This window comes from Notechis scutatus, chromosome 6, assembly GCF_049901735.1.
Source record: "Notechis scutatus isolate UNSWTSFEM ecotype Mainland chromosome 6, rNotScu1.2, whole genome shotgun sequence".
In the NCBI taxonomy this organism is placed as follows: Eukaryota; Metazoa; Chordata; class Lepidosauria; order Squamata; family Elapidae; genus Notechis; species Notechis scutatus.
The window spans coordinates 16,236,690-16,251,996 of record NC_142014.1 but is presented as its reverse complement, the minus strand read 5'-3'; the positions used below and the strand labels follow the sequence as shown (position 1 = coordinate 16,251,996).

The 15,307-nt window shown below is 36.7% G+C and overlaps 1 protein-coding gene and 1 long non-coding RNA gene across 4 annotated transcripts in view; one reads left to right on the top strand and one right to left on the bottom strand.

Annotated features, from left to right (window-relative positions):
• The first annotated feature begins 2,522 nt into the window (after positions 1-2,522).
• On the top strand, positions 2,523-4,391 carry LOC148130135 (uncharacterized). The gene is made up of 2 exons (XR_015750278.1): positions 2,523-4,123; positions 4,170-4,391. It is a non-coding gene; the product is annotated as an uncharacterized LOC148130135 (long non-coding RNA).
• Positions 2,946-15,307, bottom strand: part of BRD1 (bromodomain containing 1) — a 49,511-nt gene continuing 37,149 nt past the window's right edge. For 2 of the 3 annotated variants that reach the window (XM_026669016.2, XM_026669017.2), the window contains exons 9-13: positions 13,537-13,672; positions 12,877-13,004; positions 9,440-9,549; positions 8,156-8,310; positions 2,946-4,390 (exon numbers count right to left, since the gene is read on the bottom strand). In XM_026669016.2, the coding sequence (XP_026524801.1) occupies positions 4,207-4,390; positions 8,156-8,310; positions 9,440-9,549; positions 12,877-13,004; positions 13,537-13,672 (713 nt within the window). In that variant the 3' untranslated portion in view covers positions 2,946-4,206. The remainder of the gene's footprint in view (positions 4,391-8,155; positions 8,311-9,439; positions 9,550-12,876; positions 13,005-13,536; positions 13,673-15,307) is intronic. The other variant, XM_087969429.1, reaches the window with a different exon arrangement.

Sequence of the window (15,307 nt, the reverse complement as noted above, 5' to 3'; positions counted from 1 at the left end):
CAGAATACAGAGACAGGGCTTTGCTAGCAAGGAATTCTGGGAATTGAAATCCGTGCACCTATACAGTAGAACTCTCAGGCCGCAGAAGGCTGCTAGGATGTGAGCACAGCTGGATTAGTCTATGGCCCAACAATGAATTGAAGCAACTGAAGGAAAGACACCGATAGTTCGCGTTATAAAAGAGGGGAGATTTAAATAAAAAACAAAACACCCCACCCAATTCAGAAAAAATGCTTGTGGACATACGGAAATCGTTTTGAATGTCCGTAATGGGTTGTCCTACTCTTCGGCTGGCATCCATCATCAAAATGTTTCTCATAAATCAGTTCTATCCTTGGATTCCACACTCCAAGGAATTTTGTCCTATGATGCACTATTTTGAGAATTTTAGTAGTTGTGTGTGTGTGTGTGTATGTGTATCAGTGGTGGTATGCTACCAGTTTGGCCTGGTTCAGCCAAACCGACAGGAAAAATTGCTACCAGTTCGGCCAAACTGGTAGTAAAAAAAGCCTCCCACAATCAGCTGAGAGAAAGAAAAGCGCAGGATTGGCCCCCCGACCTGCCCTTGCGCTTTTGTTCTCCTGTCAGCTGATTTGCCCTGCAGGCCTCAGCTGGGGTGTGGAAAACTGTGCACGTGCGCACGATCACCTGGTAGCGGAACAGGTAGGATCCAACTGCTGGTATGTGTGTGTGAGAGAGAGAGAGAGAGAAGGGGGGAGGGAGGAAGAGAGAGAAACTGTCTATCAATGTTAGGCGATTGCTTACGTGTGCTACCCTTAGTTATTAGGACTAGGACAGAATATTAACATTTGCATCAGTCAATCTTTGAATCAACCAATCAATTTGGGACAACTAGGGATGGGGATTGTTTATTTGCTGTTTTTTTTTTAAATTTTGGAGAGGTACTGTGATACTGCACCCACAATAAATTATACCCAATTTTATTCTAAATTTACTCTCTTTAGTCAACAATATAGACAGGAAATCCTTGTGGGCAAAACAGCCTATGCCATCTGGTGGACAAGAGAAACAATGCAGAATATATCAATAGGGAGACATTTCTACTTATGAACAGCTGCAGGCCTTCGCACAGATAATTATTTTATTAGAAAAGCCATAGACGTTCCTTGAAATGTGAGAGGCTATGTCATGAAGTGCCCATGACATGGATGACTGAAATTTATGTGAAAGTCATGAAAAATTTAACAAATTCAAGAAACCAGAGCTGAAAACATTCAAACTGCCTTGAACTCGGCGCTCAGAATTTTTTAAAACATTCATGGTGAAATGATTTTTAATATGAGAAATTATTGACTATATGGGCAGCAATCAAATGTGTTTCATTAATCTATATTAAATTAAAATCAGATATAATTTGTCTTCATCCTTCTCAGTTCACACACAAACATACACACACACACACACACATACACACACGATGATTGAAACCAACCTGGCAAAATTCAGTAAACCATAACGTATCAGTTCATTATCTAAACCATTTTGTATGATCAATTAGTCAGTTCCAATATGCACAAACGCACAGTCGCAGTGTTCTAACAGACTAGAACAGATTTGAATGACGTACAGGTAGCTGTGGTGGAAATAAAACATTTCCAGTGCATGACAAAGTTGTACTCTTCTTTCTACTTCAAATACCATCATATAGATAAGACAGTGCCTTTTTTGTATTCATTGTGAAATGGGTTAAAGAGGAAAATCAGCTTTTATTATAATTATGACCAACATCTTTTTTTAAAAAAAACTTACCTTGAACAAAATGGTAGCATCTTTTTTTAAAAAATCATTCTTCTGCCAAGGGGTTGAAGCATTCTAAGTGACACTCAGTAGCAATAAATTGAAGAGTTTTTGAAATATTTATGAAAGATATGTCTAAATTGATGTAGAAGTACACTCATCCTTACTGGATAGACTTATACTGGGTGATAAGGGTTTATTTAATATGACTAGTAAAAATTCTAGCAAGAATGAAATAGGAGTTGTATATAAATAAACTCAAAATGTGGATTAGTCCAAAAATATATAAAATATAATTTCTAGCCTAGTTAAATTCTGCACTTTTTGCAGGATCTAATCTGGGTCAGTCACCGGGACCAGAGGTTTAGTCTTCTGAGCTTTTGGACTTGTGCTGGAGCTCATCTGCACCTTTTATACAGCTATTTCTTAACATTTCTACTCATTTATAATTTTGAATTCTTGTTATCAAAGGAAACCTCAAATACAGTACTTCCAAGAGTTCTTCTAGCAATTACATTCACTTGAGTATTAAATTACATGTACATACAAAACTTGGGTTGCAGCAACTATATGTTTGAAATATTATGAAATACTGCCTAGAGCTCATGAATGTACACATTCTTTATTCAGATCCTTATGCTAAAATGAACTCTTAAGAAAAAAGCTGGATGAATTTCCATTATGAAAACTAGGATTCAATGGAAATTCAACAATTATGGATATTTGGAAGACATTTTAAGGGGCCAAAGGCATGACAAAAGTATCATTTGAGAAAGGAATTTTATTTCAAGCTTCTAAGGGGAGGGGGGTATTACAAACCATAGGGAATAAAAACATTAGAAACTATTCCAAAATTGGCTGTAGCTTTAAAATAAAGATTCAAGCAGGTTTTACAATAAAGAATACCCAATGAAACGGTTTTAAAAGATTTTAAAAGTATTGGCTTTACCATATTTGCTAACCCATTATTTTTTAAAAAAAGCTGGGCATAAATATTCCGTGCATTCGTATGCATTATTTGGTGTTGCATATTATATACCTTGGTACAGTATTTAAATTATCAACGAAGACTCCAACGCAGTGCACTTATAAATAACGCAGTCATTATAAATCACATTGAAAACATAGTTGCTATTTTCATTGTTACAAATTCAGTATCCCAGTGAACATAGAAAGAAAGTAGCTACAACAATCAATAGTTGACTTTATTTTTTAATATAAAAGATATTAATGGAAACCCACCCTACCACTTCCTTCCCTAAATGTAATGCTTTACCTCTTTGAAATAAAAATAAAGTACTAATTCTATATACATCACATGTACCATACAAAAATGTATCCAAATTTTCTATTGCTACCAAAGTGTTCTAAAATTAAAAGTTACATAAATCCCCTCACTGAAGCAAAGATTACAAGTTACAAAAAAAGTCAAATTACACACAACCGATCAAGTTATTTTATACAACCATTTTCAAGACAACTTTTTCTCTCAAAGCAAATTGTCTTATGTGCCTGTATAAAAATGTATATCAATATACTTTTTTTTATTTATTTCTCTTTATAAAGCAAAGTAATACATTTTCTACAATAAATATAACACAGGGAGGCACATAAAATCCAGGGGAAATAGATGAGATACGGGTTTGTGAGAAATAATATACTTAACAAGCTTTAAGCCAGTGTTGTGTAATCACAACAAATGTCTAAAATGGTATCTTGGGCAACAATGGAGTGTTTTTAGAGATTTTTTCCAACTGATGTACATAGCATAATTTTATTTCCATTATATTTCTCACAAAGTACCCTCCAAAATAATGTAATTCCTTATTTAAAATATTTATTTGTTGTCATAAATTTACAGTTTAGGTATGTGGTACTTTGTGCAAAGAGTAATGATTTTTGCAAAGTCAAACATTCAGAGGCCTTGTTAAAAACTATGGATCACAAAAAAGTTACATAAGCAGCACCGCATCATAATATATGATTTATTAATCCAATCTGATGTTATTTCCTCAAAAAGTCCCTTAGCAGGATAGTGGTGCCTATGTATTTTTTTTTAATGTGAAAAGAAATGGAAACAACAACCTATCTTTTTCCCAAACAAAAGAAAGAAAATTTTAAAAAGCTACATTTAAAATCAGAATAAGTTAAAGAGCTGACTATACATATATATACATTTTATAAACACTATGAACAAGATATATTTTAATGGAAATGCTTGAAACAGCAACATAATGATAAAACTTTAAATCAATATGGCAATGGTGATTTAGAGAAGCTGCTCAACCAGTTTAGTCTGCAGAATTCTGCCACTGGATCAATGATTACTGAGCTGTATCTTCAATACATTCTTGTAGACAAAGAGGTTAATTTGTAGTTCTCTATACAAGTTCTCTCTTGTAGACAAAGAGGTTAATTTGTAGTTTTATATCTTGGTGACAACCTATGTTAGTCAATATCACTGAAGTCACTGACTGGCTCTCCATGAACTCTACTTAAATGGTTCATAGCACGATCAAATGCAACTCTTACAGCTTTACGAATACTTGAGTTTCGACCTTCCATCATTTTTAATTTATCTATTGTTTCGTCGATCCCAAGTGGAATCATTTTGGATTTTGGAAGCCACTGCCTGTAAACAAACGAAAGAAAATGTTTTAAAAAAGATTTTGGAATAAAAATAATAATTAAACACTCAATGCTTCTCCAATAATTAATTCTCTTTTAAAATATCTATCTTATCATTTTAACATTCTACCTTTTGGGGCTGGTGAAGCACTGAGTCTTTGCTACAGCTCCAAATATGATGGGGCCAAGACAAGAATAAGGTTTAATTTAAACTTTGTTTCATTTTAACCTTGAAAAAATACGATCCAACAATCCAGTCAAATTAGATTATGATTTAGTGACAACTTTTAGAAGCAATATAGGAATCATAATTCATGTTATTTATGGATTATTTATTAATTTAACAAATACCGTATTGCCGGCGTATAAGACGACTGGGCGTATAAGGCGAGCCCCCAACATTTCCACTCAAAATATAGAGTTTGTTATATACTCGCCGTATAAGGCGACCCCTCACTTGGAGGCATGTTTTTCAGGGCAAAAAGTCATCTTATACGCCCGGCAAATGCGGTAATGACATCTAGGAAGCAGACAAGAAGGAAGCAAGTGTTCCCAAGCAGTTTTCTCAACCTCAGCAACTTTAAGGTGTCTGAACTTCAATTCCCAGCATGCAGGCTGGGGAATTCTGGGAGCTGAAGTCAGACATCTTAATCTTGCTAAGGATGAGAAGCACTAAGATAGAAAAGGCGGGAGAAGAAGATGATTCAGCCTGTGTGCTTTATGCAGAATATATGATATGCTGGGCAACAAGGAAAGGAAGAAGTGATTCAGTGGAAACAACAAGGAACTTGGAGAAGCCTTCTAGGATTATGGAAAGAATGTTAAAGTTTCCTTACAATTGTAGCAACTTTATTTTCCAGTCTTCATAAGGCTTCCTAACGTTTAAGTCTTCATAACGTTTAAGAATCGCCGTTGAATTCAGAGCTTTTGCTGAAACTCACATGTAGTTCTACCTACTAAAAGGGCAATCAATGGCTGGAATATATTTGAATCCTCTGCATGTTAAATGGGGTTTGGTATAATAGGGTTAACTATGATTTCTGTAGTAAAAGTTTCTGTGAGAGGCATTGGCAAAAGTATGGAAGTAGTGACTCTGTTACCACGCCAGTGAGTCATACAGCATGACTCACTTGACACAAAACCACATACTGATTTCATTATTATATTCATATAATACTTGTTACAGTATGCCTATGCCACAACACTTGCGATAAATTGATCGAAAGTACCCGATACAACTCTGAATATACAGAGACTGCAAATGATAATAAACACAAGCCTGAAAACTACGAGTCTTGGATCGGCACTTTAATACAAACTTACTCGTGCTCGCACCCATTTAAAACATGCACCGAAGACGCCCCTCCCAATGAGCAACGCTCCAAAGCGCCTCGGAGTTCAAGCTCTGCGGAATTCCGCTAACGCTTTTCCTGTCAGGAACCGGTGCGAACTTGCGCGAAACCCACAGAGGCTTTAGAGACCGAACTTCGCGGTCTGCAAGTGGCCTTCCCGGCTCAAGCGGGTCTCTTGCCTTAGCTCGACTGGCCGGGAAAGGAGCTACTGACCTGGCATTATGCCGGCAAGGCGGGAAGCGTCTTTGTCCCGCAGCTGGCGAGCCCTGCCTTCCGCGCTGCCTCGGGGCGTCTCGAGCCTTCCGAGAAGCTAGGAGGCCCCCGGCTGCGCGGCTCTGATTAAGGGCGGCCTCGTCCTCGCGGCTTTCCTGCAAGCCTACCAGAAGCTGCGGAGGAGGAAGTGGGATAGGAGCCGCCACCCGGCCAGCAAGTTTCTTTCCTCCCGCTTGTCCTCCCAAGACCTGGCCTGGGGATTGGAAAAGCCGAGTTGAAACTCTCGCATTCCGCCTCGCGGCTGGCTCTGAAGCGTTGCTGTTTTGGATTTACAGAGAGAGAGAGAAACGAATTCTGTTCCTTCTTTAAGCTTGTTTAAGGCTTGTTTAGGAGACAAACTATGTACCGTATTTGCCGGCGTATAAGGCAGGCCCCCAACATTTCCACTCAAAATATAGTTTGTTATATACTCGCCGTATAAGACCCCCCACTTGGAGGCATGTTTTCAGGGCAAAAAAGTCGTCTTATACGCCGGCAAATACGGTATATATGATTTCTCCATCCCACTGAAGGTGTCTCTGGTCAATATACAATTAAAACAATATCATAATATCACAACTTAAAAGTTGAAATTAACTTGAACACTTAAAAAAATAAATAAAAATAACATCTAAACACAAAATAATCATCCGACAGGCTTTCCATGGGATCCCCAAAATTGCTGAAAAAAACCCCACATTTTCAGGAACTTCAGAAACACAAACAGGGATAGGGCTAAGTTCACATTGGGAAGGGGTAGAATCACATTCTAGACACCAGGCACTACAGCAGAAAAGTGAAGTGAAACAAATACTAGACATGGGTGATCAATTAGGTATGTTTGAACTCGTCTGGAGGGAGAGGAATGTAATCTTACACACAAACATACAGACATAAACACACAATTCTTTTTCTCTGTACTTAACAGATAACAGATAATCAGAGTTGGAAGGGACATTATAGGTCATCTAGTCCAACCCCCCGCCCAAGCAGGAGACCCTACACCATTTCTGACAAATGGCAGTCCAATCTCTTCTTGACAGTCTCAAGTGATGGCGCTCCCACAACTTCCGAGGGCAAGCTGTTCCATTGGTCGATTGTTCTCACTGTCAGAAAGTTTTTCCTTGTTTCCAGGTTAAGTCTCTCCTTGTTCAGTTTCCATCCATTATTCCTTATCTGGCCTTCGGGTGCTTTAGAAAATAGCTTGACCCCTTCCTCCTCTCTGTGGCAGCCCCTCAAATATTGGAAGACTGCTATCATGTCTCCCCTGGTCCTTCTCTTCACTAGACTAGCCATGCCCAGTTCCTGTAACCGTTCTTTTATATGTTTCAGTCTCCAGTCCCCTACCTTTTCTTGTATTCTTCTTTGCATTAGTTTGTAAACTCGTACAGGTAATCCTTAACCTACAACCACAACTGAGCCCAAGATTTCTGTTGCTAAGCGAAAATTATTGAGTTTTGCCCCGTTTTACGACCTTTCTTGCCACGGTCGTTAAATAAATCAATGGAGTTGTTAAGGTAGTGACATGGTTAAGCGAATCTGGTTTCCCTATTGACTTTGCTTGTCAAAAAGGCTGCAAAAGATTACCTCAGGACACTACAACCATCGGTAAGTATAAACCAGTTGCCAAGCATCCGGGTTTTGATCACATGATCGTGGGGATACCGCAATGGTTTTTAAGTGTGAAAAATGGTTATAAAGTCACTTTTTCCTCAGTAACTTATGCTCTTGTTATACAGTGACTTATGCTGCGGTTGCAAACTTCAAATGGCCACTCAACAAATGGTTATAAGTCAAGGACTATCTTACAAGGTTTACACTTTCTAATACACATTATTATATAAAAGAAAAGTTAAATGAAACATCTCAATTTTATAATATTCCTTCAGCTGTCCTTTGCTCTGCAGGTCTGAAGACAAGGACTGATTACAAAATTACTTTTTCATCCAAGTCATAACTCTGCAGACGGTGGTTAAAGGCGGCAGTCCTTCCTTAAGACTACTTATACTTAAAAAAACACTGATTACTTTCACAATTAACACACTGCTCCTCTAATACAGCACTTGGAGCAATCATTTCCTATCAAACAATATTTCCAATAAATGTCTATTTGTCTTACAAAGAAAAAAAAAAAACTATGTTAAGGAGAGAGAAGAATTACTTACCAGCTTCTTTTATTATCAAAAAATAAAACCAAAAAAAGTTTTTCATCTGATTTGGTCTGCATCTGTTCACCAATTTTCAGTACATCAAGGGGTGGCACTGGTATTGTAACACCATTGTGATGACCAGCAACACGAGGCATTTTAGGATCAATTATCTGTAAAATGGGGCGGCAAATAATGCTAAATAAGTAGCAATATTTTAAAGATTCTTCAAAAATATTTAAATATTAATATTACTATGAACTTATGAATAAGCGAAATCTAGAATTGGGTATACCAACGTATCTCTCCAGAGATATTCTAACTCAGAACCTAATTTCCACACTAACGTCTCCATTCCTTCCTCCTCATAGCTCTTCCTCAAGCACTTCCCAATGTTCCATTGGAAGTCAAGAGACCAGATTGAAGTCTACTTTCGTAAAGGGATTGTCTGGCAGAGATTTACATACTGGATGTAAATTAATTCTCTACAGACTTCATATTCAGCCCACTTGACATAAACTTAAATGCACTACAAGTGTGCGGGGTTTGGGATTCAAAGACAAAAATACGCTGCTATCTGGAACCCTCCAGTGGTGACATTTACAGGGTGTTAATAACTGCCCTCTGTAGTTACAGAGAAATTTGGGGAAAATATATTGATTAATAAGAGTTGCAGAAAGTGCTACATGCATTTTGCCTATGAACCTGAAGTTCCATACAATCCTAAAATTCAATTTACTGTAGTTCTTAAAAAAACAGCATGCAAACATATTATCATATAACCAATTGCATTACTTTCCAGACTGCTGCTCTAACATTTAGTAACAAGGTATGAAATACAGGGTATATGAATGTATATACACACATACCTATCTAAAGAGTTTCATATATGTTTATGTGTTTATCACTTTAGGTCAGTGTTTAGCTATGCAATGTATTCAAGTAGATTCAGAAAGTTTTGGGTTTGTTTTTTAACTTATGGTTGTCTGTAACTGAGCAATCAGATACAAACTTATTTCATTAAGCACGAGTGCAAGTTGGCTTATTTTTTTATGATACGCAAAATATGTATTGTTAAAAGTTTGTATAACTGAATCTACATGGCAGATACAACTATATCCTGACAACTTCAAAAAGCAAGTTATTTATTACATCAGGAATTCAGAAATTACATACTAAATTTTAGATGTGAGTAACAGGGTACTTGGTTTTATCCGTAATGAAAGTTGATTCCTATATACAGATCCTTACTCTATACATTGGGTTTTCCCAAGAGGTTTTGTTGATGGAGTGCTAACTTACCAGTGCTGGATAGGAAGGATAGCCACTACATTTGGCCCACACAACTTTTAGAGGTTCAAGGACAGAATTGGAAGCATCCGTTGAAATCCACATGTTATTGTGTCCAACTTCTAAAATGAAGAAAGTTATTTTAGAAAATAATTTGTTGTGATCTGTAGGATTAAAGGATTAAGCTGATGGAAAGGCAAATTCAGGATGCTTTTTTGAGAATAAAAGGATGAAGAAACTAAGAAACAACTTTAAGCAACAGCATCTTTTCTTGTCCTATATGAACTGAAGATCTGATTGTGTAGCGGTTAAAGTGCAATATTGCAGCAAACTCTCCCCACAACCTGGAGTTCGATTCTGATGTGGCTCAAGATTGACTCAGTTTTCCATTTTTCTGAGGTTAATAAAATGAGGACCCAGATTGTTGGGGGCGATATGCAAATAAGGCTTCTACATTGTAAACTGCCCAGAGGGTGCTATAAAGCACTATGAGGTGAAACATAAGCCTAAATGCTATTTTTATTGCTGTCTGACATGATTAAAAATCAGTTTGATTTAGAAGTTGCCTTAAACCAAATCTTTGTAAGTAGTCCTTAATTTATAACAATTAGGACAGGAATTATGTCTGCTGAGTGAAGTGGTTGTTAAGTGAGTTATCAGATGACTGGACCTGATTTTACAACCATTTTTACCTGGTCATTAAGTGTATCACTGCAGTGAAGTGAATTTGAGCCATTAAGTGAATCTGGCTTCTCACATTGACTCTGCATGCCAGAAGCCAGCTGAGAAGGCCACAAATCGGGACTGCATGACGACACTGCACTCTTGCTGTCTTTAAATCTCTGAACTGGAATGTGACCATGGTGCAATGTTTATAACTTTGAGACTAGGCTGTTAAGTCACTTTTTCAGCACCATTGTAACTGAACTATCGTTAAGGAAGTGGTTGTAAGTTGAGGACTACTTGTAATGTAATATTTAATAGAGAAAATAATCACAGAAAGATAATTTGCTAACAGAAATTTGCCAGCTGCATGAAAATACTTACTGAACTGGGTTCAAATTTTAGCACATGTAGATCGTTTATTTACAATTATTTATATGTTGACTAGTACAGCTACAGATCACAATGAAACAAAATTAATATACAACCATGAGCACTGAAATCTGAATCAACTGTATAAATGAAAAGAGGCCTGCCACCGAGGCGGCTTAATTTCTAGCTCCTTTCATCCTGATTTATGGAAGATTCTTGTTTGCCCGCTCTGCCTATGTGGATTGATGGAGCCATTTATAGGCACCGTAGTCCCTACAGTACGGTAACAAGGTCCCGAAGTAGATAGAGCTTTATGGGCAATAATCCAAAGAGGATTTAAAAGCCAACAGTAACCCATGCAAATCTCACAAAATTGCTGTTGCTCTGCTGCAATGGTTATTAGCCAATTGTATTCTGGCCCAGGTGGAATTTCTGAGTTGCCTTTAAGAGAGTACCTCTAAGTAAAGCATATTACAGTCATTCACGCACAAAATTGGAAAGCGCGAGTTGCTATGGCCAGAGCACCCTGAACCAGAAAAGACCACAACTGGGACCTCTGTTAAAGCTGGGCTAAAGCCTTTCTGGCCATAGGCTCCACCTGAAGCATCACAGTGAAATATCCAAGAGCTTAATATCACTTCCTTTATCAATCGCAACTAAAAATGTCCACTTAGGACGAAGCAACACAGTGCCAGCTTCCTTGTAGGTGATTGCAAAGGATACCATGGTCAAATGCCACTGAAAGAACATGCAGGACATAGAAGGGCATATTAAACCAGTGAAACTTTCATTCCATGCCTAGGCCTGAACCCAGAGAGAAAAGAATCCAGATAATACACTTCATTCAAGGTCCTTATTAATTATCACCCAGCCATACTCTCAATAGCATCAAAATCCTTTTAAAAAAAACGAAGGATGAACGGTCAATAGCCATGTAAAATAATTGGTCCAATCTCTTAAAACGTGGATGTGCCATTTTTAAAGCCACTTTGGTCTAATGGTTAAGGCAGCAGGCTAGAAATCAGGAAACCCTTGAGTTCTAGTCCTGCCTTAGGCATAGAAGGCAGCTGGGTGACTTTGGGACAGTCGTTCTTTCTCAGCCCAACTCACCTCACAGATTTATTGTGGGGAATATAGGGGGAGGAAGGAATATTATTTATGTTTGCATTATTTATAAAAATATATTTTAAAGCTACCAAAAAAAAAAATAAGAGGACCAGTGCTATCTCTATCTGGCTGACATATATGACTATAAATCCAAATCTTTGTCCTACTACTATAAAATGTCTGAGCAGAAAGGGAAAAATATAATCAAATGATGATCTAATCTTAAATTCTTTTCAGGGATACCGTTCCCCTTCAACAGCTGGAACCACAGACTAGGTCTTTATAAGAGCTCCCTGACCTTTTGGACTTATGCCAAACCTTTGTTATCTCTTATTCGAATACAACATATAAGATTTATAACATATGTCAAATAAGTGACAAATAGCCATGAAGAAACTGAGAAAAATGTGGTAATATTAGCAAAACCTTATCACAACACATCTTAAAGGAAGGAAATGACATTATGAAAGCTATTGAGTGTGTTTTACAAAAAGATAAGAAGTTGAAAATAATTTTGTTATATTTAAGATTGAAGAGAGCCTATGACCATAATTGAGCCCAGAATTAAAGTCATAAGTCACGCCATTTGTTTAGTGCAGGGGAGTCACACTCACACCATCACGATGGCATCACGTGATATATCGGGACTTTTTTCCCCTTCACTAAAATGGGTGTGGCCAATGCGTGACGCGGGCCGGGAGTTTGACAGCCCTGATTTAGTGGATCATCACCTGACCACACTTTATTTTACAACCTTTGTTTTGCAGCAGTCATTAAGTGAGCATGGTGGTCATTAAGCAAACCTATTATCTGCAATGGGCGTTTTTTTTTGCTGGAAACCAAAAGTAAATACTGATTTCCAGCAAAACATCACATACTGTGGTCACATGACTGGGAATTCTGCAAAAGGCCATACATGCAGGCAGATGGCCTAGTGCCCAAACATTGAATAGTTGCTAAGAGACTGGCATAAGTCAAGGGCTACATGCATGATTATCAGTCAAAAGGAAGCATAAGTAAGGTTAAGAAAACACATCATGGCATTAAGGGGGATATATATAAAAAGCACAGCTATCCATTTCAATGAGTACAGATGCCCAGGTCTGAAGAGACAAGGCCTTTTAGTTTACTAAGCAAACTAGAAGTTATATAGACAGATACTTACACAAGCCTGATGATGTAAGATGAGATTCTGCCGAAACATTGCTACAACTTTAAAAGCACAACTATAATGATGTGGGAAAATACCCAAACAAAGCTGAATACCATACTTATAAATATATATATATATAAAATATGTCAATTACCAGCTGCAATTCTTGCTGCTTTTGCGTAGTTTCCATTTTCAATGCATGATATCAACTCACTTCTGTCTTCTAAGGTGTGCCTTCGTATTAGCGCTGGTTTACCTTTTCCACATTTTGGCCGGCTAAAACTACACATATTTTAAAATGTATTAGAAATCACCAAAGTATTATTTTCTTCAGAGATCCAAAAATGATCCTAATAGGGCTGTGTTCATGCCACTATCCGGTAGCTCAAGTTGTAAGAGCAAACAGGAACTGTTTGAATTCTAATTCAGGAATTCAAAATAACACAGAACACTTTTTAAAGATGTTTAAATTTCAAGCTAGGCTTACAATCCCTGATAAGAAAGGCTAGCTAGCATAGTATAGGTAGCAAAAAAAGTTGCTTCCTTTGAGAACTAAAAATCCTGAACTTTATACTAAGGACTAAAATCCAACTCGGGCAAAATTGCAAAGCTTTCTTCCTTTCTGTTTGTTTGTATATGAATTCATGCAACGTTAAGAGTTATTTAATTTTCTAAATTTAACTTTTGAATCTCTCTCTCTCTCTCTGTGTGTGTGTGTGTGTTATGGATTCCATCTAGAGTATTATAAGTTCCACACTACTGATCCCTCCGCTATATTTTGAGCATCTTTTCATTTAAGCAAACACATTTTTACCTTGAGTTACACAACAGACTGTTGCTTGAAGATATGCTAGACTCTGATGCACAACGGCGACGAGGTTCAACTTTTCTTCCTGGAGTGTCATGTATTTCTGATTCTTTATTGCCATCTCCAAAACCATTTGAAAGGCCTGGCAGGTTAACAAAGAAAAAAAAATACAGTTAATTTGGAAGGATGCTGAAGTTTCCTACTAATTTCAATATACATTAATATGCATGTTTTAGTATCTCTATTAACAGAGCTGTAGTGTTTGAAAAGAAAGGATAAAATGTTAATTTTAAAAAAAACTTCAGAAGATGTGTAGGCACCAGTGAAAAAAAGGACGTCCAGTCAAAGGAAATAATAATTGCAAGTCATGTTGAACAGTGCTGCTCTTGAAATAACAGTTGAAGAGTCACATCGGAGGAAGCAACACACAACTAAAACCCTTCATTCAAATTACCACTTTAGAAAACATGTAATCACAAACTATAAGCATGTGGGTAATATTTAGTATAAACCACCATAGCTGCAAAAGAAAGTATAATTATTCTTCCCTACTGGCCAGAAGAAAACGAAGTCATTGTCCTCCACTTGTCACCTCATATTTGGATCAAAAACAGTCAGCAGAGTGTTTATTTCCATAAATGTAAAATTATCGCAATCATCTTCATCCAGCATTATAATTGTATACACATGCTATCTCATATAAAACAGTACAACATTCACTGAATCCAAACGTCTGTAACCTAAACTGATCGACAATTTTAAATTTGGGAAAAGAGGCTGGCAAATCTAATATAGTAAGAAAATATTTGCAGGGTTATTTGTGGAAATGCTGATATGTTGAGAAAGTACTAAAAAGAATGATATAATTGTTATGACTAATAATCAAGGCATCAAAGTATGTATCATAAATGAAATATTTCCAATATTCCGTTAAAATAAAAGAATGTTACCATGTGATACTCATACAACAAAATAATCCAAGAATGCATGATCCTGCTGAATAAAATTCAGATTTCCATCCTGTCTCCTATAATTTCCATATAATATATGCATGCCAAAAGAAACACATAGACTCATATATGAGGAAGAAACAATACAAGAATATTACCTTATTAGCAAGATATTACTGTTTGGCTTTGTATTTAATACAGATTAATGCATGACAGCAGGCAGTAGATACTGTCTTCTCTATATTAAAGGTAGACATTTTTTCATAGCAAAATAAACATGTTGCCTAAAAGGTTTCCAGAAGTATTAACATCATACATTTTATACCAGTATCTATACCTACAACCATGCCCACTCTATACAATGACATAAAGGTAAAGTTGTCCCATTATCAATAAGTTACCATGTGCATGCATTTTAGTAAATATACTACAGAAAGAGTAATTACATTCCTAAATCATTATGCAAATGGGAAAAAAATAATTCCTATTGTTTTAATTACTTCTTAATGCAAAACATGGTACGTAACTCTGACCACAGTTCAAATGCACACATAGAGAGCAGATGGAACTGTGGAAAGACTGTATCCTTCTCAGAAGCCTAGAAAGAATATCTAGAAAACAAAACATTGTGTTTTAAAGCATTTACATGCTGTTCTCCTATTTAGTCAATTAGATAAATGAATCTAAATCCATAAAAATGTTTTATTTTTTTATGTCTACATGGTATACTCTACTATACATATTATTTTATATAACTGCTGAGTTTAAAAATAAATGCATAATATAAAAAATACCAAATGCTTGAATATTGCTGGGAACAGATACAG